The following is a 26,050-nucleotide window of genomic DNA, read 5'->3' on the forward strand; positions in this document are numbered from 1 at the left end:
CAGTGTTTTAAGGAGGATACGATATGGGTATCTTAAAAAAACAGGTACACCATTTTAGAAGGCCTTAATCGCTCCTATGTTTCCTGTGGTGTTGCAAGAGATTGTAAGTGGTTCTTTCATAAAGAAATACTTTAAAAGGAAAAAACGAGAACAACACAAAAAAATAAAGGTAGGTACATTATAAAATGCCTTATCTTATTTTTTATGATGGTGTTATCGAATTTTTATTTCGGATTTAAAATAGTTTTATTCGAAAGCAACTATAACTTTAACCATAAAATATAAGGTCTGTGGGTGGGCCTTGATACATTTACTGGATGACGCTATTGGTTACATTTGTCTGTGATTCATTCTAAATATGATAAAAGGTAAATTGAAAGTAAATAACAAGCTCCATATCGTATTTGTCTCCTTTCGCTTACATATTCATGTCGTATATTGCAGCACGTTTTGAACAAGATTCTTTTTTTTTGCGCCCAGACAAAGGCAAAGGGCTACCCTCCGGGATAACGATGGGATGGAGGTGGTGAATGCTCATAGATACCAACGCAACTTTAGTCTGCGTTAGTTATGTGGGACTCACGTAAAACCTAAGTGCCTACCCACTAAACACCACCTGAGGTTGGCTGTGGGCAAGTGCCCTCAAACCCTTTATCGAAGGCGACCTTCTCTCGGGGAGAGAGAGGCGCAATAGGGGAGAGAGAGAAAAGATAATTGCATAAGTTGATGCGTTCAGCGCCATCTAGAGGTAAACTGCAGTGGGACACATAAGGCAAAAATATTGCCTGTGCATAAATTTTGAAAACGTTGTACCTGTTTCAATTTTAAAAAGAAAATAAACGAAATTCGATGTACCTAAATGCTGGAAAATTGCGAGAACGCTACCTGTAATTGAGATATTGTAAAGGTATAAATCTTTCCCATTAAAAAACAACTTAAAAACGAGACCTATGATCACACTCGGTTGAATGGCTTAGAAATGCACAGAAGATAAACCAGTACAAACTGAGGTTTTAATAGTAATGTCTGAACCCAGCCACTCTTTACTTTAGTTCACTTTTGTAAGGTTTTAAGTATTCTTGACTTTGACTTTGTGTTTTACCTTCTAACAAGTGCAATAGCAATCGTGGAACGGTATGGGATAAAGTCCGAAATTCTTCACTACTGGGCTTCGCCGTTAGCTCAGCTTTTCGGCTTTCTGTGTACCAAGCAGAATAAGTTTTCCAATCTGTTGATTCCGGTCCATCCCCAGAAGTTTCAAAGCCATCATTTCTTTCTACGTCCGCCGCACGTCCCTTCCCTCTTTTATTGCATGAGAATTGCATCATCATGAGAAATTATAAAAGGTCGTATCTCTCATAACGTTATATGACCCTTGTATGAGTACCTTGACATTCAAAACTTTCTGGGTCCCTTTGATATATAGCATTCTCGTACTGGAGATAATCTTTTTGCATCACATATCGAAGATTTTATATATTTCCGTGTTGCTTCCAAAACACGCCATGATTACTGCATAATGCTACAAGTCAAAGAAAACGCATAAATTTATAATTATAAAATAAGATTTATACAATTTTTTTTATAACCCTCTAATTGTGTTACCCTCACTTCTGGGATTAATTACACAAATAATAACAACTTGTTTAGATTTCAAAGAGCGACATCTCAAGTCAATTTCCTAATATGCAAATATTGGGGTTGAGCAGGTTTTCAACTGTAAAGTATATCCTGTAGATGAAGCCACAACTTGAGAGTTGAACAAGAATATCAAGATTTATGAACGTTACGTCACTCGAACTGTTGGCTCAATGGAAGAGCGCTCGCATAGAACGCGAGAGGACGCGGGTTCGAGTGGTTAGATTTTATAATATATTATGTTATATACATACAAGTCTTATTAGTATTTATATATAAATTTATAAATACTAATAAGACTTGTATGGCGTGTGGGATGAGTTGTTGCTAACTTCGATTTCTTTATCTTCGAGCTCCATTATACCTTTGTTGTAAAGATTTTTTTTTATGGAATAGAAGGACAAACGAGCGTACGGGTCACCTGGTGTTAAGTGATCACCGCCGCCCACATTCTCTTGCAACACCAGAGGAATCACAAGAGCGTTGCCGGCCTTTAAGGAAGGTGTACGCGCTTTTTTTGAAGGTACCCATGTCGTATCGTCCCGGAAACACCGCACAAGGAAGCTCATTCCACAGCTTTGTAGTACGAGGGAGAAAGCTTCTTGAAAACCGCACTGTGGAGGACCGCCACACATCCAGATGGTGGGGATGATATCCTAACTTGTGGCGAATCGTGCGATGGTGAAATTCGGCGGCAGGAATCAGGTTAAACAGCTCTTCGGAACACTTCCCGTGATAAATGCGGTAGAAGACACAAAATGAAGCGACGTCTCTACGCAATGCCAAGTGATCCAGCCGTTCACAGAGCACTGAATCCCCGACAATTCGAGCTGCTCTACGTTGCACGCGGTCAAATGGATCGAGCAGATACTGGGGTGCACCAGACCAGAGATGACAGCAATACTCCATGTGGTGGCGGACCTGCGCTTTGTAGAGCGCTAGAATGTGGGACGGCTTGAAGTATTGCCGTGCTCTATTGATGACGCCCAGCTTCTTCGAAGCCAATTTGGCTTTGCCCTCCAGATGGCCACGGAATTGGCAATCGCTCGAGATTTCGAGACCCAGTATTCCGATACTAGGCGCGGCTTTAAGAGAAGTGTTCTCGAAGAGCGGTGATATGACAAATGGGGTTTTTTTAGTGGTAATCGCGCAAACATGAGTCTTCTGGGGGTTAAATTGGACAAGGTTCAATTTACCCCATTCCGCGACCTTCTCGAGAGAGGACTCGATAGAAGACACAAGTTTCTCCCGGCACTGGTCGACGATTTCCCGAGAGAGACCTGCATGGCCCGTGTATACGGCATCACCAGCGCTGTCATCTGCATAGCAATGCATGTTGGAGGTTTCCAACATATCATTGATATGCAGAAGAAACAGCGTAGGAGATAGCACACAGCCTTGGGGCACTCCAGCATTCACGGGCTTCGGGTTCGAGCAATATCCGTCGACAACGACCTGTATGCTACGCCCAGTGAGGAAGCTAGAGGTCCACTTGCACAAGCTCTCGGGAAGCCTAAATGATGGAAGTTTTGAGAGGAGCGCCTTGTGCCATACACGATCAAAGGCCTTCGCTATATCCAGGCTAACTGCCAGGCCTTCCCCCTTGCTTTCAATAGCCGCCGCCCATCTATGTGTTAGGTATACCAGAAGATCACCTGCCGACCGTCCATGGCGAAAGCCGTACTGTCGGTCGTTGATCAACTGGTGACCCTCTAGGTTTACTAAAAGCTGGTGGCTAATTATGCTCTCCATGATTTTGGAGAGCAGGGAGGTGATAGCAATAGGCCTGTAGTTCACCGGATCCGAACTGTCTCCTTTTTTTTGGATCGGATGGACAAGGGCTGACTTCCATGAGTCAGGGACTACGCCTTTGGAATAAGAGTGCCGGAATAAACGCGTTAGCACCGGCGTCAACTCAGGGGCACACGTTCTAAGCACGATTGGAGAAATGCCATCCGGCCCACTCGACTTCCTGACGTCCAACGAAAACAGAGTTTTAAGTGAGCTCAGTAATATTCATTAATAATTTGCCTTAAGAATGCAAACGTATAATAAGATAAATAAAAAAACAAGTCTCTAGCATATAATTAACGTACTCAAATTACGACCAAGTCTCACGAAATTGTAACGGTAACTGCACCGTGCTCAACTAATAGACCATTTGACAGTTTTCTTCGTAATCTGTGGCTTAACATCTACAGATATTTTGAGATAATTAAAGTTTTAATGACCTTCTTAACTATAAACTTGAAATAATAACTATCTACTAAATGTATCGCAAGTTTCTATCGCAGTTTCATAAAGAAATATTAACAAAATATTACGTTAGGTATGTTTTGGCTTAATTCCTGATGCAATTTTGTTTAAATATTAAACCAACTGGGTGATGTAACTTTGTTCAAAAACAAATTAAACAAATATAATATCCGAATTTTATTTGTATAATACACAACCCTTACAGAATTGTAGCTGTAAAAAAGCATTGTGTTCATGTTGAGAAAATTTTATTCACAAAACATTTCACTTCATCTTTATATAAACCGTATCCCATCCTTTTGAATAATATAGAGTGTTTGTCAGAGACGGTCGATCGATCAACCACAGACCACAACATCCTGTCTATCACCAATTTGGTTACGTTCAGTTCCTGTCAGGTAATTACAAATATAATACGTTAATGTAAATTTATCACAACTTATTTGCCTGTGCAATAATTTGCATAACATTTAGCAGCCACTCTTCACTGGAGAACCTATAAGGAGAACCCAAGGCAGAACCTCGAATCTATTCCGATTCAAGATTTTCAAAATTTGGTGATATCTTATATTACCACCATCTGGATGTTTGGCTTTATTCCACAGTGCGGATTTCAACGAACTTTCATCCACATTAAACCAAGCTGTGGAATGTTTCCTTGTGCGGTGTTTCCTGGACGATAGGACATGGGTAACTGAAAAAAAGCGTTCCAAAGATGTCGTATTGATGTAACGAACTTTAAAAAAAAAAGCACGTAAACCTTTCTAAAAGGCCGGAAACGCTCTTTGGAACCAAAAAAATTTCACAGATCGCCCTTCTTGGTCTGTGGTGTGCGAAGCATGACCGCTGTAGTCACCAAAGAATACAAAGAGACGTGCCGATGATGCGGATGGGCTCCTCTAGCGGCCGTTCCCAATACACTATCTACAGATAGAGATAAATAACTAACTTCTACTGTCAGTAATTAGCTGTCAATAATCTGAAGCTGTCCCAAAATACCCGATAAGTCATTCTTATCGCCATATATAGGACGCGTGAATTGCAATTTCCAGATTCCATACAAACTTTATATCGCTGGAAAGGTTTACGTCGTCCCATTGACAGACAGCGTGCACGGATAATGTGAGTTACTGTCGATAAGTTTATTGGGACAGAAAAGTCAACAACAATTAAGATTTTTATCTCAAGTAATAGATAGACTGAATATTGGAAACGGCCGTAAATTAGCTTAGCATAAGCAGCCAAAGAGAAGACTGGTCCGAACCCTCAAAATAAAAACTTACTTTTATTTGCCGAGGAAGCACAGGGTAAATACCTGGTTCCAAAACCTAAGAAACAAAAAAAAGTTTATTTAGAAATTATCCAAATATTTTGAGTTTTCTTGTGTGTTAATTCCGCCAATATTCGTCTTCAAACAACTCGACACGTGTTTCGCCTCTACACGAGGCATCCTCAAGAGATGTTGACTCGCTAAACTCTGGCACGAGACTGAGTCTCGATGTCTGATGATGTCTGTAATTCCCTCTACTAATTATGGATTTCCGCAAAATAACGCCTAATTCAAAAAAATTTTTCAATTTAGAAACCCAACCCCAAATAAAGGACTGAAAGATTCACGCGTTAATATAATGCTTGTTAGTACTTTGGTCTTGTAATATTATCTATTTAACAACCATTATAACATTTAACCCTTTAAATTAAACCATTAAAACTTTCTAACTCCGTTGAAAAGATCAAAACTTTATCTAATTAGTGAAATCAAATCAAAAAGGACGCTATTCATAATGAAATTTACCAAATTGCGAGAATCAAGTTTGATATTTGTTTATATATATTAGTCTATAACATTGATTTAAATACATGAAACTCATTTTAATTAATCTGTATTCTTTGTTTATCCTCTCTCAGAAATATTCTACTACATCCAGAAAAATTGACAACCCTAATATTATCTGTTCACTCTCTGTAATAATATAATAGACGTACGAGCGCCTACAACTTCGTTCGCGTACATTTCTGAGTATTAATAATCATGTAACTAAACCTATTGGAATGACGCATATACCTACTACAGGGAGCTTATTAACATATAACCATATTAGGGAACCGACTTCAAATCGGTTAAACCGTTTCTGGTATTAGGGTGCACATTTACACAAACAGACATTTAAAAAAATTTTTTTTGGAATCGCTTACATAATTATACAATGTGTATTAATAAATTTTGTGAAACAATATCTATTTCACAGACACGGCCCGAATACGATTTTATTATATTTTATGCATGTAAAATAAGACAATAGATAAGGTATTATTTTGTTCTCTCGTTTTATAATGTTTATTATTTTATTGATTTCTTGTATGGGAAAACGTGAGGTTTATACCCGTGAGATTCTTATCTCATGAATGATGAGGAAAGGCCGAGTATCGTATTATAATAGTTCTTAATACTGTGTGACATTTTAATATTATTATTGTTTTTGTTACAGATTCATTATAAAAATGCAGACAAAGAATATAAATTTGACACAGGATCAAAGGAACAGTGATGGTTGCGATTTAAATGTGAGTATATTGTTATGTTGAGAGACATCTAGTGACACAACGAGGATTGGTTTGAGAATCATGGTAGTGTCGACTTTAACTATGAGCGCTGCACTGTTAGTGCGTATTCTTCTACATAGATGGCGCTTTGGGCATAATGTGTGACTTGTTGGACGGTATGATAAGATCAAGCAATAGATCTCAGAATTAGTCTCCGTTGTGTCTGTTCATCATAAAAATTAGGGACGTCCCATGGTATCATAAGAGGCGACATAGGGCATTTACCATTGGAAGGTTGCTTTACACAGGTTGTGGCCTACATAATAGGTACAACGGTACCTTTTTCTACAGTGAAGCAGTAATGTGTAAGCATAATTGTGTTTCGGTTTCAACGGCGCCGTAGATAGAGTCATTACTGGGCAAATGAGACTTAACATCTTATGTCTCAAGGTGACCAGCACAGTTTTTGGGTTTTGAATAATCCTGAGTCACACTGCGTTATAATGGCAAAGAGTGTGTAATAGTACAAGTAATGGGCAGGGCGTATCAATTACCATTATGACAAATGGGGTTTTATTGGTGGTAAACGCGCAAACTTGAGTGTTCTGGGGGATTGGAAAAGGACCTTTTCAAGAGAGAACTCGATAGAAGACACAAGTTCTCCCGCTTCAAAAGTACCAACATATAATTTTTAATTTGAAGCATTTATCCAATTACTTCATATATCGTTAGTGTGTGGATATTATTATAAGTGTCTTGGTGAACCTGATTAGGATACAAGGCCAAAGTAATAAGAATATAGTATTGGAACGGATAGGTTAGTAGTTACAACATTCAATAAATATAAAATATTTTGTGTATCTTTGAAATACTTACATCTCCATATTACACGGCGCACGCAAGCATAACCAAGTTTTAAATCAAAAAGCTTTTAATAGCGTAATAAAGACATATTTTATTTTTCAGAAGCTTTGCTACCAAGAGGTGTCGGGGCCGTACGAGGCGCCCGTGGTTCAGTACATCGAGACGCATGTCACGGGCGCGACCGTGGGTTCTACGTATTACGGTCAGATTTATTCATATTTCATAGTATACATTGATAACATCAGGCGGTATTGTTTTACTTTGGCGGCCCGTGCTGGCTAGTTAGATACATTTACAATGTTTATTATGTCGTTGTGAAATAATTACTCTGTGGATATATGGCTGAAATTTATAAAATCATGTTGTATTTCCGTGCTCTATTACTGACACCCAGCTTCTTCGAAGCCAATTTGGCCTTGCCCTCCAGATGGCCACGGAATTGGCAATCGCTCGAGATTTCGAGACCCAGTATTCCGATACTAGGCGATATAATTTGGTAAGGCATAAAAGACATTTATTTTCTCAAAATTGATTCCATTAGAATTATTTTTGATGTCATTTCTAATATACTAGATACCGAAGCGGTAGTACCGCAATCGGAAACAAATGGCGCTCTGAGAGAGAAGAAGTTCTTAAGAATCTTTTTCGCGATTAAAGTATTTATAAACTTAAAATGGGATTATAGTTTGTTCTATTATTGACTTCTTTGGATCTATATTAGATACCTATTATCAGGCAAAAAATCCTCTTTGCCTGTTTTTATGGAAGAGAAGGACAAACGAGCGTACGGGTACCCTGGTGTTGAGTGATCACCGCCGTCCACATTCTCTTGCAATACCAGAGGAATTACGACCGTTGACGGCCTTTTAGGTCTTTTCGTAGCAAAAAACATATGTTCAGATCGATTTGACATATCTACATATTATGTATTTTGATTACTAAAAGACCATATGAAATATTTTTTGAATATAAAATTAATATAAGTACAATTTTTTATTTTAATTAAACATTTTTTTGACAATTTCGAGTACCTACCCTCATTTTGAAAAATACGCTCGAGCATTTGAAGCATGTTTAGTATTTCGGTTTAAGCATCGATTTTCCATTCACTCCAATAAGTCAAGAAATGTTTTAAGTTTTGTGTTTACAATATTTTCATAATATAATATGTAGTAAATATATACAAGCGTAAGGCAGACAACATTGTCACTTTCGTCTGCTGTCATCTGCTGGGATAGTATCTGTGCGCCATCTATTATTACAATATTCAATAATAATTAACTAGAGACAATATTTAGTCTAAGATGATAAATCCACTGACCTGAATTAATACCACTGGACAGGCTGTTCCATATGTTTGACAGCAATTTTTTGTGACAATTTGAAGCGCCACTCGCGAGCGTCCAGAGTTTTGACGTATAATACAAATGGCTGCCAGAGAAGCGTACCTACACTACTGTGAAGTATTTTTGCATTTTGAATTCATTTGGTTCGTTTTCCGTGTTATTTACCTATATTTCAAGAATCAACGTAATAAAGTACACAATTTTTTTTGTTAATAGTTTCCCACCATCTATCGATGTTTGCTGAGGTTGTCATCACTAGTTTTAGTACCGCAGACTCTCGCTTCATGGCCAACAGCGCCAAAATGGTAAATATCAAACAGGCACAAAAGCACTATGACAGCCGCCAGTCCAGTGGTATATAGTGCAGGTCAGCCAAATACCTACTTTACATTTTGACTATATTTTGTAGGGGTGAGGAGTTGAATTTAGCGTACCTAAGTATTTGTCATATTGGCGAATGTTTGGGACCACTTAACATTCATAACAAACTTAAAATCTTGTTCTCGTTTTATTACCAATATGTATCATTCTGTGGGTGTTGTATTAAGTTGAACATGACAGCGACCGACATCAGGAAGTAAACCTAATTCTTATCATGTTATTTAAATGAAAGATTTATAGAGAATTATATGTCCACCCACACCGCATGTGATTTGGTCTTATGACTGCTTACGAGATTATATTGGGGGCCAAATAATATTATGAAGGTTATCTAATAATGGGTTACTTAAACAAATATTATGTTGTAGATACTTGAAAGCTATTTTTTGAAGTTATACTTCTTTAGGCGCGTTATGAAAAAATTATGAGAGTGAATTTTAAGATGCGCGCGCATCACTGTAACACAAAAGTAAAAGGTTCGTTTCTAAAATTTTTCTGACGTTTGCGACATTTGTTATTTTTTTTTTTGGTTTCTTCGTCCATTATTAGGACAGGCAAAGGGTTCAAGCCCATACAGCCGTATTCGCTATTTAATAATTAATAGTCAAAGCCATTTTTGCAAGATTTTAACATAATTGTTCTTTCTACAAACGTAGGATAGAGGAATAAATAACTTTAAGCATACATAAGTACACACACACTTTTTTATATTATGGAAAAGGAGGACAAACGAGCATACGGGTCACCTGGTGTTAAGTGATCACCGCCGCTCACATTCTCTTGCAACACCAGAGGAATCACAGGAGAGTTGCCGGAATTAAAGGAAGGTGTACGCGGTTTTTTTAAAGGTAACCATGTCGTATCGCCCCGGAAACACAGCACAAGGAAGCTCATTCCACAGCTTTGTAGAACATGGAAGAAAGAGTTCCTTGAAAACCGCACTGAGGCTATATCTTTGTGGAATAGCGGGACCACTACCTCTTGCGACACCAGAGACGTCAGAAGTCAAGAAAACGTCATAAAATATTAGGAACCAACTTCACCCTGTTACTGGTGTGTTACAGTGATGCGCGCGCATCTTAAAATTTCACTCTCATAATTTTTTCATAAAGCGCCTGAGGAAGTATAACTTCAATTTCATTTTTTTTTATTACAATAAGGGACGAGACGAACAGGACGTTCAGCTTATGGTAATTGATACGCCCTACCCATTACAATGCAATGCCGCTCAGGATTCTTGAAAAACCCAAAAATTCTGAGCGGCACCACAATTGCGCTCGTCACCTTGAGACATAAAGTGTTAAGTCTCATTTTCCCAGTAATTTCACTAATTACGGCGCCCTTCAGACCGAAACAGCGTAATGTTTACACATTACGGATTCACGACAGAAATAAAGCGCTGTCGTGGTACACATAAGGCCGGCTTCCTGTGCAAAGGAGCCTCCCACTGGTATAATATCTAATATTAATAATAGTTTCATTATCAGCTGCCGAACTGAACTTTTTATATTTTTAAAATGCATATCACAAAACCACATTTAGCTGCAGGTTATTATGAAGACAGCAACATATTGTGTCATTATCTTAATTCTTGTGTTATTACAAACACAATATTATGATCACTTTTATTCTACTTAATAACGCGTTGCTGTATATTCAAATGTCAAACTTAATTCGTATTACCGAACCGATTATCAAACGTATGTTCTAAAAACTAGTCTGTAATCATAATTAAATATGTCATACCAGCGGGTGTTCGCGACTTTCCTCGCCTAGGTTTAATTTACTATTTGATAGATATACTGAGCCATCACGCTTTAATATGTAACGCTCCTTTGATTAATGAAAATAAAGGACGAGACAAGCGTGACGTTCAGCTCATGGTAATTGATACGCCCTACCCATTACATTGAAGTGCCGCTCAGGATTCTTGAAAAACCCTAAAATTCTGAGCGGCACTACAATTACGTAATCCATAGGGATTAGGCGATTCTTATTCAAATTCAAATAATAGTATTTGAATGATATATTTATATGTATTGGTGTCAGTGGCACAATGGTAGAATTTACTCACCGCGGTCTCTTTTCCTTCGGGTAAAGTCGGCTCGAGGCAACTTAGGAAGATTCGAGAGGCGATCACCTCCTCCTATTATTATATGTAGGTATTATGTAATGATTTGCGATCTATTTGTGATTTTTAGTAAAGCCTCGTAACCGCACAGGGCTTCGTCATAAACACGGAATAAAAACGGATGCCGGCTAGATTATGGGTACAACAACGGCGCCTATTTCTTCTGTGAACCAGTAATGTGTAAGAATTACTGTGTTTCAATCCAAAGGGCGCCGTAGCTAGTGAAATTACTGGGCAAATGAGACTTGACATCTTATGTCTCAAGATGACGAGCACAGTTGTAGTGCTGCACAGAATTTTTGGGTTTTTCAATAATCTTCAGCGGCACTGCATTGTAATGGGCACTGCTGGCTGGTCCAGACTCTCTTGTAACCAGAAGAATTACAAGATCGTTTTCGACCTTATTAAGCTTTACATAAAAGTAATATGAATTGGAAAACCAAAAACACATTGGTGCGTGGAGGCCATGATATAACCGGGGGCTGTTGTTGTGAAACTCAATTCCATTGGGCCACTAACACCTATACAATAGAAGGTATATCAAAGGCGATCCTGGCGTCCGTGCAAAAACGCACAGACGAACAGATTGTCGCTTATTTATATAAACGTGTATAACATTTGTTTTTTATATTTAATGAATATACGCGGCACGTTTACAATTTTTATTATCTAAAGGCCAACGAGAGCATTTGAACTCTGAAATAACTGAATCGTGAAAACCACTTAGGTAACTGTTATATCGATTAACGAAATGATGCCTCACAGGAATGTGTCACTTATTTTCTCACTTTAGATAGCTTTTCACGAATTGAACTTGATTTTTATTATTTAACTAGCTGACCCTGCAAACGTTGCATTGCCGATATTAAAATCGCGATACAAAAGTAACTGTTGTCGTAGATGGGTGAAAATTTTAAGTTGTATGTATTTTTTAAAGCTGACTCAAAATCAAAAAAAAAAAAAAAAAAATGTCAAAAAATTTTAAAAAATAATTTTGCGTGGACCTGTCTTAACATTTAGGGGGATGAAAAATAGATGTTGTCCGATTCTCAGACCTACCCAATATGCACACAAAATTTCATTAGAATCGGTCAAGCCGTTTCGAAGGAGTACAAACACCGCGACATGAGAATTTTATATATTAGACTAGCTGACCCGACAGACGTTGTTCTGTATATAATAAATTAAATAATGTTTTTATATGAATTTGTCAATAATAATAACATCAAAAAGTACTTCCTAAAATATGCACCCTGCTGTCGTAATGAAATTGTTTCACAGTAGAACTGTGCGTCAATAAATTCTCTCATAGAAATTATGTATGGACACATCAAAGGAAAAACAAATAAGTTGTTTTTTTTTAATTTAGCAGCATTTTCCTATTTATTCACCTTTTAAACCTTCTCTGGACTTCCACAAATAATTCAAGACCAAAATTGGCCAAATCGGTCCAGCCGTTCTAGTTTTAGCGAGACTAACGAACAGCAATTCATTTTTATATATGTACTCGTATATAGATTTCCATGCGAAAACGAGACGAGCAAGACGTAGTAATAGTAAGAATCAGTAGTGAAAATGCCGCGTAAGATTCTTGAAATGTCCAAAATCCTTTACAGAATCGCAATTGCGCTCGGCACCTTATGAAATATTGATAATATTATATTTAATTTTAATATTTGTACGTTTATTATTTGTGAGAAATTTCAAATTAAAAAAATTACGTACCTACTGTATCATTTTAATAAAAACTTTTAGCAACAATGAGTGAGATGTTAACATCATAAAATGATAGTGATGAAATATATATAAAACAATAATATTTATTTATCTTTATGTTTCGCCTATTTAACAGCCTTCGCATGCGCATTTTTTGAATGAGATTGAAAACAAGGTTCTTCGTTGAAGTTGTGGAGTATAGAAACACCTGCCACTCATGGCGGGGTCACGAAGTACCAAGACATCCAGTGGGGTGGAAACGGCCACCTGTGCTTTTAAGGTGTTTTGTGTGGCCATTAAACATTACAATTATTCGTATACTTGTGAAAATACTATAAATATACAAATTTTAATTTATATCCAATCGAATCCGTCTTGAATCCGCGTCAAAGTAAGCATTTCATTTTAGAAAAGAGAGAAATTAAAAACTAAATATAAGAAAATGTTAGTATTTTATTTATAAATTTCTTAAAACTATTTACCAATAATGACGGATATTATTATAAAATATTTATTTTCAATTTGTTATCACATATATTTTTTGGTAATCGTCCATCGCAGTAGAACCCTTATCGTTATGTTTCTGGTAATTTTCTATTTAGTTTGGAATACTTTCAAGGACATATGAATTGCGATGGGTATAAAGGTATGATTATATATTTTGTCTCTTGTTGGGATACAAGGAACTGTCATAGTTCTGCTCCTAATACCTAGAACATTACATACTTTACATAGCCCCAAACTAAGCGTGCAAGTATGCTTAGTTTGGGGCTATGTAAAGTGCGTGAAATATATTATATCACTAGTAGTTGCCCGTTGCATTCGCAACTAAAGATTTCATCTCAATAAATTGTTTAAGTAGGGATATCAGAGAGAGTTGTCATAGTGAAATATGCAGGGCAAGCCTGTCAGCCATTAAGTTAGCATAGCGACATTCCATTCTGCACGAACGCACGCCAAGAAAGGGAAGTTATATATATATATATATATATATGATTATATTCTTCCACTTATAACACACGAATGTATTTTAGATCCTTATTTTATCTGTTTTAAAAATCCCTTCCGACCAACATGCAATCGTACTCACACGCTTGAGCAAACTGTTCCGCGAGCCGGTACAGTTTGTAAGCCCTGCCCACTACGGGATAGCGTCAGAAACACTCCTGTAATTCCTCTAATATTACAGATATTGAGCAGCGGTGATCATTTAACTTCAGGTGACCCGTATGCTCGTATGTCGTCCTCTTATAAAAAAAGTACATGTAAATATCATGAGTAAATGTTGCCATAACTCGATCACAAAAAAAAACGCTACTTGAATGGCCATACTATCGTTTTATCAACGGTTTCGCATTCAAACCTTTGCGACTCAGTTTGTGATTAGTTCACAAAGTGAACTGGTGTTATAGAACTGTAGTTTGTGAAACCTAGATGTGATGATATGTCGTCTATCCAAAGTGACCATAACATACACAGGTAATAAATGACTAGAGCAACAAAAATGGAAGGGTGAGTCGTTGGGAATTATTAGATGTTATTTAAGATGTCAGATTGTCTCATGTACGACGTACGTACGTATTCTACTAGCGTAGGGTGTAATTTCATTCTATGTCGTCATTCAAGCACCGTTTTTGGTAAAATTCTATAGTTTTCGCTAGTGAACGCCTAACGTTTTTTTTTATTTAGGCCCCATAATGCTTCTAGAAATAAATTTCTGAGTTCACCTGTTTTGGGGGGACACTCTTTTTTGTCTTAAACTACTTTATGCAAATAAGGAAAACTAAAAAAAATAAGTCTTACTGTATGTGATTTCGTTGCACAAATCAAGCCAATAGATTTAGAATTTATTCATATGTTTGTATGCATGTAATATATGTATTCAATACTCGTTTTAGTCAATATCTACAAATACTATATCTTTGTATTAACTACCACGCGCTCTAAAATTATGCTTAAATTTCATATAATTAGATTTTGGTCATTGAGCCATAATATAATTTAACTCACACTCATTTCGTAACATATTAGCACCAATAAGTGTCGAAATTTAGCCTTCTATAATAATTTAAAATTGTTTCTCACAGAAATTGTAGATTACATTGAAGGTGATTCTATTCATAAATCATTTAATAACGTTGTTATATTATTATGTAACTATAAAGTCATGTTGAATGAAGTATCTATTTCAAAATTAATACGTCTAGATAGCGTCTCTTGATGTTAGACAACTGATAAAAACAGGCCAGGAATATTAGTTTAGTGTTCGTGACAAGCTACGTCTTACACTCGCGATTTGTATGAGACTTTGTGTTAGTATGCGTGAATTGCTCAAAATAGAGTTAAGTCAATTTTTTTGACGTTTTCACAGCTGTCATACGGCCGTTCCGAATATACTATCTACAGATTGAGATAAATTACTACCTTCTACTGTCAGTTATTAGCTGTCAATAATCTGAAGCTGCCCCAATATACCCGATAAGTCATTCTTATCGCGTATAGTCCCAATATAAGTATTGGGACGCGTGAATTGCAATTTCCATACAAACTTCTATCACTGGTAAGCTATACGTCGTCCCATTGACAGACAGCGTGTACGGATAAGGTGAGTTACCGTCCAAAAGTTTATTGGGACAGAAAAGTCAACGATAGTTACGATTTTTATCTCAAGTAAGAGATAGACTGTATATTGGGAACGGCCGTTAGTCTATCTAGACGTATAATTCTTAATAATAATAATATAATAATAAATTTTTTATTTGCGAAAAACTGCCACCAAATTTTTTACAAGTACAATAGATATGACAATTAACATTGTATAAAGAAAAGAAAAATAACAATACAAATGTTTAAAAAACAATAAAGAAAGATATATAAATGCTTTAAAACTAACTATGTAGAATGATAACAAACCAGGCAGCAGCGCGATTCGCAAAAAGGAAAGTTCTCAGCAAACGTTAGGACGTATTTTCCTAACACTGATATTATGAACTTCCTATATTTTTTTTTCCGTGAAAGCTATTTTGGCAGTAATGAGTGAAACAAATAATTATAATATTTAAATATTTATCGTATCCTCTATCTAATAAACAAAGCTCAGAATTTAATAAATTTATAAATCTGAAAAGAAAATATTTAGATCAAGTAGTGATGCGTATACACGCATTTACGTACATCCCCACTAGCTAGACAAGTATATAATAAAAATATATATAAAAAATGCATGAGTAATTTAATATTATATAGATAAAATATATCCATTATGATACCCATCCTCACTACAGTCGATGTATTTAATTTAGTTTTTGCTCTTGCAATAATAGCTTTTTGTAGTTATTCTTAAAAGATTCCTTTGAGTGCAAATTTCGAAGTGGTGGTGGCAGGTTATTCCAACACTTAGTGGCTGCGTAGCGAAAGCTACCACGAAATGCGGTTGTGTGGAAGATGGGTATATTTAAAGAATCGTGCGAAGCGCGGGTCTTATGTGGAATGTTAGCATCACTTCTCCATTTTAACTTTTTAAATAGATAAATAGGGATTTCGTTCTTTATTATACCGAATAGTAAGGTAGCAAAGTGCAATTTCATACGACTCCCCATTTTTAATAATGACTCTCTATTTAAATAAGGGGTAACGTGGTCTCGCCGCGGAATGGAGAAACAATATCTTGCACAAGCGTTTTGAACACGTTGTATGAGACGTTTAGTACGCTCCAATAAGCGTGGACCTATGGCTGCATCCATATAATTAAATTTGGAAAGAATCAAAGATTCACAGAGGAGTACACGTAGGTCTTTTTTTATTGAGTTTCTGATTCGGTATAGTACTTTCAGTCTATAAAAGCAACTACGAACAATCTGAAGTATATATTTTTCGAAACGTAAGTTCATGATATAAGGTTATATTATGTAAATAATGACGAAGATAGGATATCATCCCCACCATCTGGATGTGTGGCGGTCCTCCACAGTGCGGTTTTCAAGGAACTTTCTTCCACGTACTACAATGCTGTGGAATGAACTTCCTTGTGCGGTTTTTCCAGGACGATACGACATGGGTACCTTCAAAAAAGCGCGTACACCTTCTGTGATTCCTCTGATGTTGCAAGAGAATGTGGGCTTCGGTGATTACTTAACACCAAGTGACCCGTACGCTTGTTTTTCCTCCTTTTCCATAAATAAAGAACCCACGAAAGTGTCGTTGGCGGAATGGCTAAGGTCGTCGTCTTCATCCGGGAGGTGCTGATTAAATCTTAATGTTTTCAATGTTCCTTGATCATATATACATATATCAAAGTTATACTCTCAGCTGCACAAAGTACAGACAGAACAATAAGTTTCCTCACAACAGAACACCGTTGCTAAAACTCGCACGCTCCATATTTCACGAGATAATTCTTGTAAGTACGTAATATTTAATGAAGAGCGAGTTACAGTGTCTGTCATTCTTGTGGTTTTGTGTCTATTAGACTTTATCTAACTTCAACAAGATTGAAATAAGTGATGAAAATTCAACCATTCACTCACACACTCAAAATCACATCACACAGCAACAGAGATTCTTTTTTATAGTAAAGTAGTAGTCTGGTCACCTGATTAAAAGTGACCACTGCCACCCACGGCCTCTTATCATCCAATTAGAATCACTTTAATATCTTAATGTATATAAATTACGTGACACGTTGTTTGTCCGCGATGGACTCCTAAACTAATGAACGGATTTTAATGGGGATTACTTCATCGAGTGCAGTTTAGTCCAACTTGAGAGATATGATAGTTTTTATTTCTATTTAAGACCCATAAATATATTTAATTCCAACATTTTTTTGTATGGACATATTTTCTATGAGAGAATTTATTGACGCACGGTTTGACAGTTCTGCTGTGAAACAATTTCATTATAGTTAGCAATAGGGTGCAATGACGATCTATACATAATATACAACGTATATATAGCGTCATTGACAGGAGCATATTATACAAAATAATTCTTGGTGTTATGAAATATTATTGACAAATTCATAAAAACAGTATTTTATTTATTATGAACAGAACAACGTCTGTCGGCTCAGCTAGTAATAATATAAAGTTAATTCATAAGCTGTAAAATATAGTGAAGTATATCATATATGCTATAATATACATAATTATAAATGTTGATTCCGTTATATTTCACAAAATTACTTGTCTTCATGCATATACCTGAGGCATTTTCAGGAGCTTGATAATAAATGATATTTATTTAATTTTGAAACTAAAACGATGAATCTTGAATTGTCGCATTATTGGCAATAAGCAAATAACGCAACGCAAGCTCTGCCGTAGCCGAGGTCAGGGCGCCATTTATTATATTACTCATATTTTATATATTTTTTTATATTCGTCCTAGAAATTACACAAAGAATACTCAATGTAAGAGCAAAAAATGTTTAACTATGTATTACTAATCGTCATGCAACACGAAGCATATCGTGGCGTAAGGTCCTTAAGTGTTAGCTTATATCAACATATTGTATTCTGCTAAGTTTAGTTCCCAAATACATATTAAGCTATTATTCACTTTATACAAGTCAATCAAAATTTAAAAAAAATGTAAGAATTAAATTAAAATAGAATTTTTATTGAAAAAAAAAATATTGAAGTAGGCGTTACTTTGCGGAAATCCATAATAATTATTCAAATGATTTGAGTTTTCTTTAGTGTTCATTCCGCCAATATTTGTTTTAAAACAATTCGACACGTGCCTCGCCTCTACACGAGGCATCCTCAGGACGTGTTGACTCGCCAAAATCTGGCACGAGACTCAATATAGATAAAAATAGAATTATGTGTGTCAGCTTGATGTGTTCACAAGCCTGTGATGATTGAATGGTCGTCATGAACTGCCATAAGATATCCCAAGTCATAATTACATTTATTTAAGTACTGTTAATATTTAAATACTGTTTAATATAATTATCACTATGATTAGAAATAACTTTAATAGCATATAATATTCAGATCTTTCGTTAACTTGATTCGTGTAAGTTAGTTGGCACTTCAGCAGTGCCAACTAACTGTTGATAGCATCATCACGGTAGACGGTCGTGCCCTATATAAGCCAGATCGCTAAGTTCGAGGAGACATTACTTGTGAATTCTAAGGGGTAACGCTGCCCAAATTGTATTGAGTCGTTATTATTATAATTATTAGTAGAAACTGTAAAATACAGATATTTCAATTTTATTAAGTCCGTTTAAATTACCAAACTCCAACTACATGTGTTTGAGTGGAAAATTCAAAGTAAAATATCACACATACAGTCTCTATCGAATCCCTAGATTAGCATGAGGCCATTACTTTATGATTTGTACTCAATTAAATATTATGTTCTTTCAACTTTATGATTCGTATTATGCACAAATAAAATTTGAAAAACAAAATTTTATGAACGATGCGGGACTCGAACCCACGACCTCTGGCGTTCCGTGCCAGTGCTCTAACCAACTGAGATAACAGTTCTATTGATGTTTTTTTATTTTTTTTAAAGTGATGGTCACTTCTAGGATTAATACAAAAATAAAATTTGAAAAACCGTATCTTCACAAGTCTAACCCTTACCTATCAAACAGTGATTTAGCAAATGCAATTATTAAAATCTTAAGTTTCTGGATTTAACAAAATACAAAATTAAAACAAGTTTGCGTATCAGGTAGCACAATAAAATCGTCCAAGCTTACAATCACTTCCCCGCGTTACGATAGCCACTGGACCCAAACCCCGCGACCATTACTCGACCCAGCCACGTGTGACAGACGGTACTGCACTGTTTATGTAGATCTACATACTTTTAGATAGCTGCTAGGACATTAAGTTAATTAACAGCAGCCACTGCTTTTGTTCTATGCTATGTGGGAGACATCTTTGCACAGGATGCCGGCTAAGTTATGGGTACCACAACGGCGCCTATTTCTGCCGTGAAGCAGTAATATGTAAGCATTACTGTGTTTCGGTCTGATGGGCGCCGTAGCTAGTGAAATTACTGGGCAAATGAGACATAACATCTTATGTATTGGGTTTTTAATGCGGCACTGCAGTCTAATGGGCAAGGTGCATTAGCATAAAAAATGCTTCCCAGGGGCATAAAAAATATAGGGAAGACTCAGGTCCAAGGGTGTCGTAGGAGGTAACTTAGGGCATTTACCAGTGGAAGTTTTCTTTGAACAGGATGCCGGCTATATTATGGGTACCACAACGGCACCTGTTTCTGCCGAGAAGCAGTAATGTGTAAGCATTATAAGAGGCAGGGAGTATCAATAACCATCAGCTGAAAGTCCTGCTCGTCTTGTCCCTTATTATAAACTTTTTTTTAGCTATCCAAAGTATTAAAAGTCACTATCCACCCATGATCATAGAAATATGGGATATATTTTTGTGATTGGTTAAAAGATATATCTTTAGTAGTATACTTTTTCTAATTCATTACGCAATAACAAATAATTATTCAAATTTAATTATTTAAGAAAATATCTAACTTGCAGATATATTTTTATGTTTATAGAATGATTAAGCCATTGAGATACTGAAACAGAGCATAGACCTCAAAATGAACACTTTTTATTGTACTTAACAAATAAGAACACAGTGCTATAAATCAGTTAATTAATCATTAAGATATAACTTCAGTCCAATTAATTTAATATATACGCAAGTGTCATTAAAATTCCAGCAAACAATTGCAGGTAACGTTATACTCCCAAATTAATATCTTAATTAAGTCTCGTGAACGTCAATTTCCGCGACATCAGAACTCGTTATAGTCATTGTTTATTCAAGAGCGGAGTCTATATTTCCCAGCTCTGTGACGTCACTCCCGAGGTACGAAAGTTGAAGACATTCAGTGTAATTTGTGCGGTTGACTCCATCTGTACCTTACTGGTACGATGTGAGAAAAAAACTTTTTTCGATTCAAAAAATACTCGAGAAAGTGAATGTGAATTAGTGTTATGTGAGAAATTGTTAGATAAGCTAGCGATTTGGTTCTAAAATGTTTTATTGAGGCTTTTAAAGCAATTGTAATCAATCGTTGAATTTATAAAAATTATCGATTAAATTTGCGACTGGTATCTTAAAAGACTGCGAATAAAAAATATATTTGATATTATAATAATATAAATGTTGAATTTGATTACGTTTTATAATAAATCTCCTAAATTAGTTAGACGTTAATATATTGAATTAAAAAAACTATTAGACATTTTGATGGAAAATTTGTTCAAGAGTAATAGTTAGAGAGAGGTTTAAAATAATATTAATTAAATAATAAATGCATTTAAATCAAAACACAACAAATAAATTGTTTATTACATTAAATTTTCATTATTTTAATGTAATATTAAACTGCATCTTTTCACCAATCATATATGTGTTCCATGTCATTTTTAAGTATGTGTTTGTTTCTACTTGTCACTAAACATTGCATCTGTGAATTAATCACAGAATAGGTATAATTTCTTTAAGCTGTTCTGTGGAATTAAAGTCATACCTTGTAAGTTAAAAATAATTATAATAGAGTTTTACAAGGGGTAGGCGCCTTTGCACGAGATGCTGACTAGATTATTAGTACCACAACGGCGCTTGTTTCTGCCGTGAAGCAGTAATCTGTTAGCATTACTGTGTTTCAATCTGCAGGGCGCAGGGCTTAACATCTTATGTTATTCAAGGTGACGAGCGAAATTTTAGTGGGTTTTTCAAGAATCCTGAGAGGCGTTGAATTGTAATGCACAGAGCGTTTCAATTAGCATCAGCTGAACGTCCTGCTCGTCGTGTCCCTTATTTTCATTAAAAAAAACACAAAGTTAAAAAAAGATCGTATGTGATAGGTTACTACGAAGTCGCGTGCCACTGCTAGTTATATAATATTGAAGTGAAAACCATTGAAGTAGGTTCGAATAGGAACGTACATACGGAGCATTGCTTGCGTCTTAGTTACTAAAATATAATTCAAATTCAAATATTTTTATTCAAAATAGGATGTGACTTCACTTATTGAAAGTCAAAAACTATTACAAAAAATGCCTCAGACCTGAGAGGAATAGGCGCAACAAACTCAGCGTGCTTTTTTTTCATCAAAAAATATGTTTACAAAGTAATATTGTACAATTAAACTTATTATTTAATGGACTGATGGCGGTCGCTGCATTCTCAATCTGTGGTATCATTAAGAAAGTCATTTATGTTATAGTAACCTTTGCCACACAAACGTTTTTCTAACTCTTCTTTTGAATAGCGTAATACTCTTGTTTTGAATATTTTCTGGGAATTTGTTGTAAAAGCATATACATCGCCCCACAAAAGACTTACTAACTCAACTTAGCCGAGAATTAGGCATTATAAGCTTATGTCTGTTCCTGGTGTTAAAATTATCGTTATGACAGTATCTAGCAAATTCACTTATGTGCCTATGAACAAAATCTATATATATATATAAATGAATTGCTGTTCGTTAGTCTCGCTAAAACTCGAGAACGGCTGGACCGATTTGGAAAATTTAGGTCTTGAATTATTTGTTGGAAGTCCAGAGATGGTTTAAAAGGTGAATAAATAAGAAAATGCTCGGAATTAAATAATAAAAATAATTTTGTTTTTCCTTTGTTTTTTTTTTTAGATTTTATGGCCTCTTAACATTTTCCTTTGATGTGCCCCCGTCGTTCAGAAATCAAACTGAAAGAATAGCTAATTAGAATTTTTATATCTTTCAAACTTTTTCAGGAGATAAAAAATAAACTTAATTTTAGCTAACTATAGTTGGTAGATTAACTACAGTTGTTAACTATCTATCAGATAATTTTTATGTAGATAAGTAAATCTTATTTTATTTGATAATATTTGATATTTGACTATGATATTATATACAGAACAACATTTGTCGGGTCAGCTAGTATATAATAATAAACAGATTAAATTATACATTTCGTTTGCGGCAACTCAAAGGATGTTTCTAAAATTATTCCACACGCAATTGTAACCATAACTACAACACGTAACTATTATGAAACTTTATGAGGTAAAGATTTTAATTTCCGTTAATTATCTAAACCGTTTTTGTAATTAGGAGCAGCGTTATGCTAAGTATTACATATTCGTTCTAGCTGGCAATATTTCGTACGTAACGTGCTCATATTCGGCTACCAGTCCGCAAACTACTGCTGTTTTTACTTACCGGAAGAAACACGGAACTATATTTCCTTCCTTATTGTTGATGTTTGTAACGTTATTTAACAAGAATAATTGACGGGACGGGCAGGTGACCCACCTAGTTTTAAGAAGTAACAGGTGCCGAGAATAATTACAAATATCCGGACGACCGAGCCTTGCTCGGATTTTTAAGAATGTACAAAACTTGAACAGTAAAAAACTAATAGGACATCTGGATTCGAACCGGTGTCTGCTGCTTTCCGGATCACCCAATGTCCCATCTGAGCTATTATGGTCTTATATATAGTGGCGAAATTTACCTTTGTATTCTAATGTTATTATAGCTGTTTCTTATTTTTTTTAATTGAAACCTAGCTAGATCAGTTTATCGCCTCCGAAAAACCCTGTCTCCATATTTTATATCAATACCCGAGACATTCATTTCAAAGTTTATTTACATTTAATTACAGTTACAGTATATATAAATATTATAAGCCATAATATTATTAGATGATTTCCTGCTATTTGTAGTAGTATTATGATCCCGGTGCTATAAATCATTTTGGGAGTTTTGATCCTGACCTGACACAGACTAAAAGCATCTGAAGTGACCGAAGCAAGTGGAAATCTTCAAGGTCAGTAGGTACTTTTTATGGAGGATGTATTAACCCCTGCAAACTCTTAATTTCGCTCAGTGGTCAAAGGTGATTCTATCTGGTGTTACCCTGATGAAACGCCACTCCCTTTCTGCTGATCAATTCCGTTTTAATCCGCTTTCTGCTTTAATTTCATCAGCTGTTGTTGATAGTGGATATCCGAATCGATAGTTCTGCCCGGAGGTAAAAGCGGTTAAATTTAACAATGCTCTTACAATCTCACAATGCACCTCATTGCGAGTTAACAGGAGACCGCACAGTCTATGAAGCCTGACAGACCTTTGATGACGACTTTTTTGGACGTTTTTTTCGTACATAAACCACGTCACCAATCAATCTCTTCAAAGACGATGCGGTTTCATAACGTTTTAATAAAAAATCGCAATTAAGTGCACGGATTGAGTTTCCTTCAGCTTAGTTTTTGGTCAAATCCCAGTTCTTCAGCTATGTCTTAACTGATATAACAAACCGATATTCCGATATTGATCCCTTTTCAAATCAAAAATGGCGTCCATTTTATCCATAACAGGGTAACCAGAGCAAGGTACATCTTTAACATCAAAATTACCGGATTGAAAATGCTCAAACCAACCTTATCCCACTCTTACTGACACTACACAAAGTCCAGTAAACGTCACAAATATGACGATCCATTTTCATTTCTTTTATCGAATTTATTCATTCATTCACAGATTCAATCATTTTGACAGAATGATGAAACAATTGAAATAAAAAAAATTACCAACTAGATTACTTTGTGAAATGTGTCTTTTCTAATGTGATCAAAACCTGCTATCTACAAAAATAGTACAGCTGTACATGAGATTGTATTACAAATTCAAGCATACTATATGTGACAAGATTTTTTGAAGTTATACTTCTATAGGCGCTTTATCAAAAAACGATGAGAGTGAAATTGTAAGATGCGCGCGCATCACTGTAACACAAGAGTAACAGGATAAAGTTGGCTCCTAAAATTTTCAGCACGAGGAACAAATAATTTTAAGGATTTTTACTTTGTTAGGCCAAAGAAGTATAACTTCTTGCGTGCATATTTAAATACACACACAATTTTTTTCTTGTGGTGTTGAAAGATAAAGAGAGCTATGATACTGATCACGACGCATTTCGCCTGTCGCCCTGAGACTTAATGTTATGTCATATTAGAAGTGGGAAAGTCACGCAGCCGTCTTTTGACGTCAGCACAATCGGGCCAGACTCGTCCGGGTTAATTACCACACTCGCACAGAATACCGGCGTGAAGTAGCGGCCTAGTGCCGCTATGTAGCTGTAGATAGGTTAGTGTCGAGGACCGGAGGCCATTCCGCCCCCATCCCCAACAAAGATTATGAAAGCGGTCCCTAAAGAGATAGTAGCCCAGGAGGGTACCGGCTCTACCAGAGTCGGAGAATCCCTCCCCGAGCACTCTAGCTCGGGCTGCCCTTCGTATTCTGGGGAGGGCACAGTACCGCGCATGACCAAGGACAAACGAGGCAGTAACACCACGGCACCCCGCTCCACACTCAACGTGGACTTTTGCAATATCAGGGGAATTCACTCCAACTTAAACGCCGTCCACCACCACCTTGAGACGGCGAAGCCGGCCTTGTGTTTCCTTACGGAGACGCAGATATCTCGACCTAGCGATACGTCATATTTAACGTACCCCGGGTACAAAATTGAGCACAACTTTTTGCCTCATGCCGGGGTATGTGTGTACGTTAGGGAGGATATCTGCTGTCGCCGTCTCGGCAATTTTGAGGGTAGGGACCTGTCCACTCTCTGGCTCCGCGTAGATTTAGAGGACCGCGTCCGCATCTATGCGTGTGTCTACAGGTCCCATAGTGGTAACGCAGAAACCGATCATCTCATGGGCTGCGTTCAAGCGGCTTGGGTGATTTCAACGGGCACAATGCCGAATGGCTTGGATCACGTACCACAGACTACGCAGGGCGATCTGTGCATAATTTTGCATTGGCGTACGATCTGTCCCAATTGGTTGAATCGCCAACGCGGCTCCCGGATGTGGATAGCCACATGCCGTCCTTATTAGATCTTCTGCTGACTACACATCCCGATGGTTACCAGGTCATTGTCGACGGCCCTCTCGGAACGTCCGACCATTGCCTGGTCAGGAGTGTAGTGCCTATACGACGCCCACGTCGCAGACCACCAGCGACCCGCCGCGTTTGGCACTACAAGTCAGCAGATTGGGATAGGATGCGTTCCTTTTTTGCATCCTACCCTTGGAGCAGGGTTTGTTTCCCTTCGGATGATCCTAGTGCCTGCGCCGTTGCAGTAGCCGATATGATACTACAGGGCATGGATATTTTTATACCAAGC

The 26,050-nt window shown here is 36.5% G+C and overlaps 1 protein-coding gene across 1 annotated transcript in view; it reads left to right on the forward strand.

Moving 5' to 3' along the window:
• Positions 1-26,050, forward strand: part of LOC126966692 (uncharacterized) — a 105,481-nt gene that overhangs the window by 14,511 nt on the left and 64,920 nt on the right. The window contains exons 2-3 of the mRNA XM_050810873.1: positions 6,384-6,459; positions 7,405-7,504. Of these exons, the coding sequence (XP_050666830.1) occupies positions 6,397-6,459; positions 7,405-7,504 (163 nt within the window). The 5' untranslated portion in view covers positions 6,384-6,396. The remainder of the gene's footprint in view (positions 1-6,383; positions 6,460-7,404; positions 7,505-26,050) is intronic.

The sequence above is a fragment of the Leptidea sinapis genome, chromosome 11 (assembly GCF_905404315.1).
Source record: "Leptidea sinapis chromosome 11, ilLepSina1.1, whole genome shotgun sequence".
Taxonomy (NCBI): Eukaryota; Metazoa; Arthropoda; class Insecta; order Lepidoptera; family Pieridae; genus Leptidea; species Leptidea sinapis.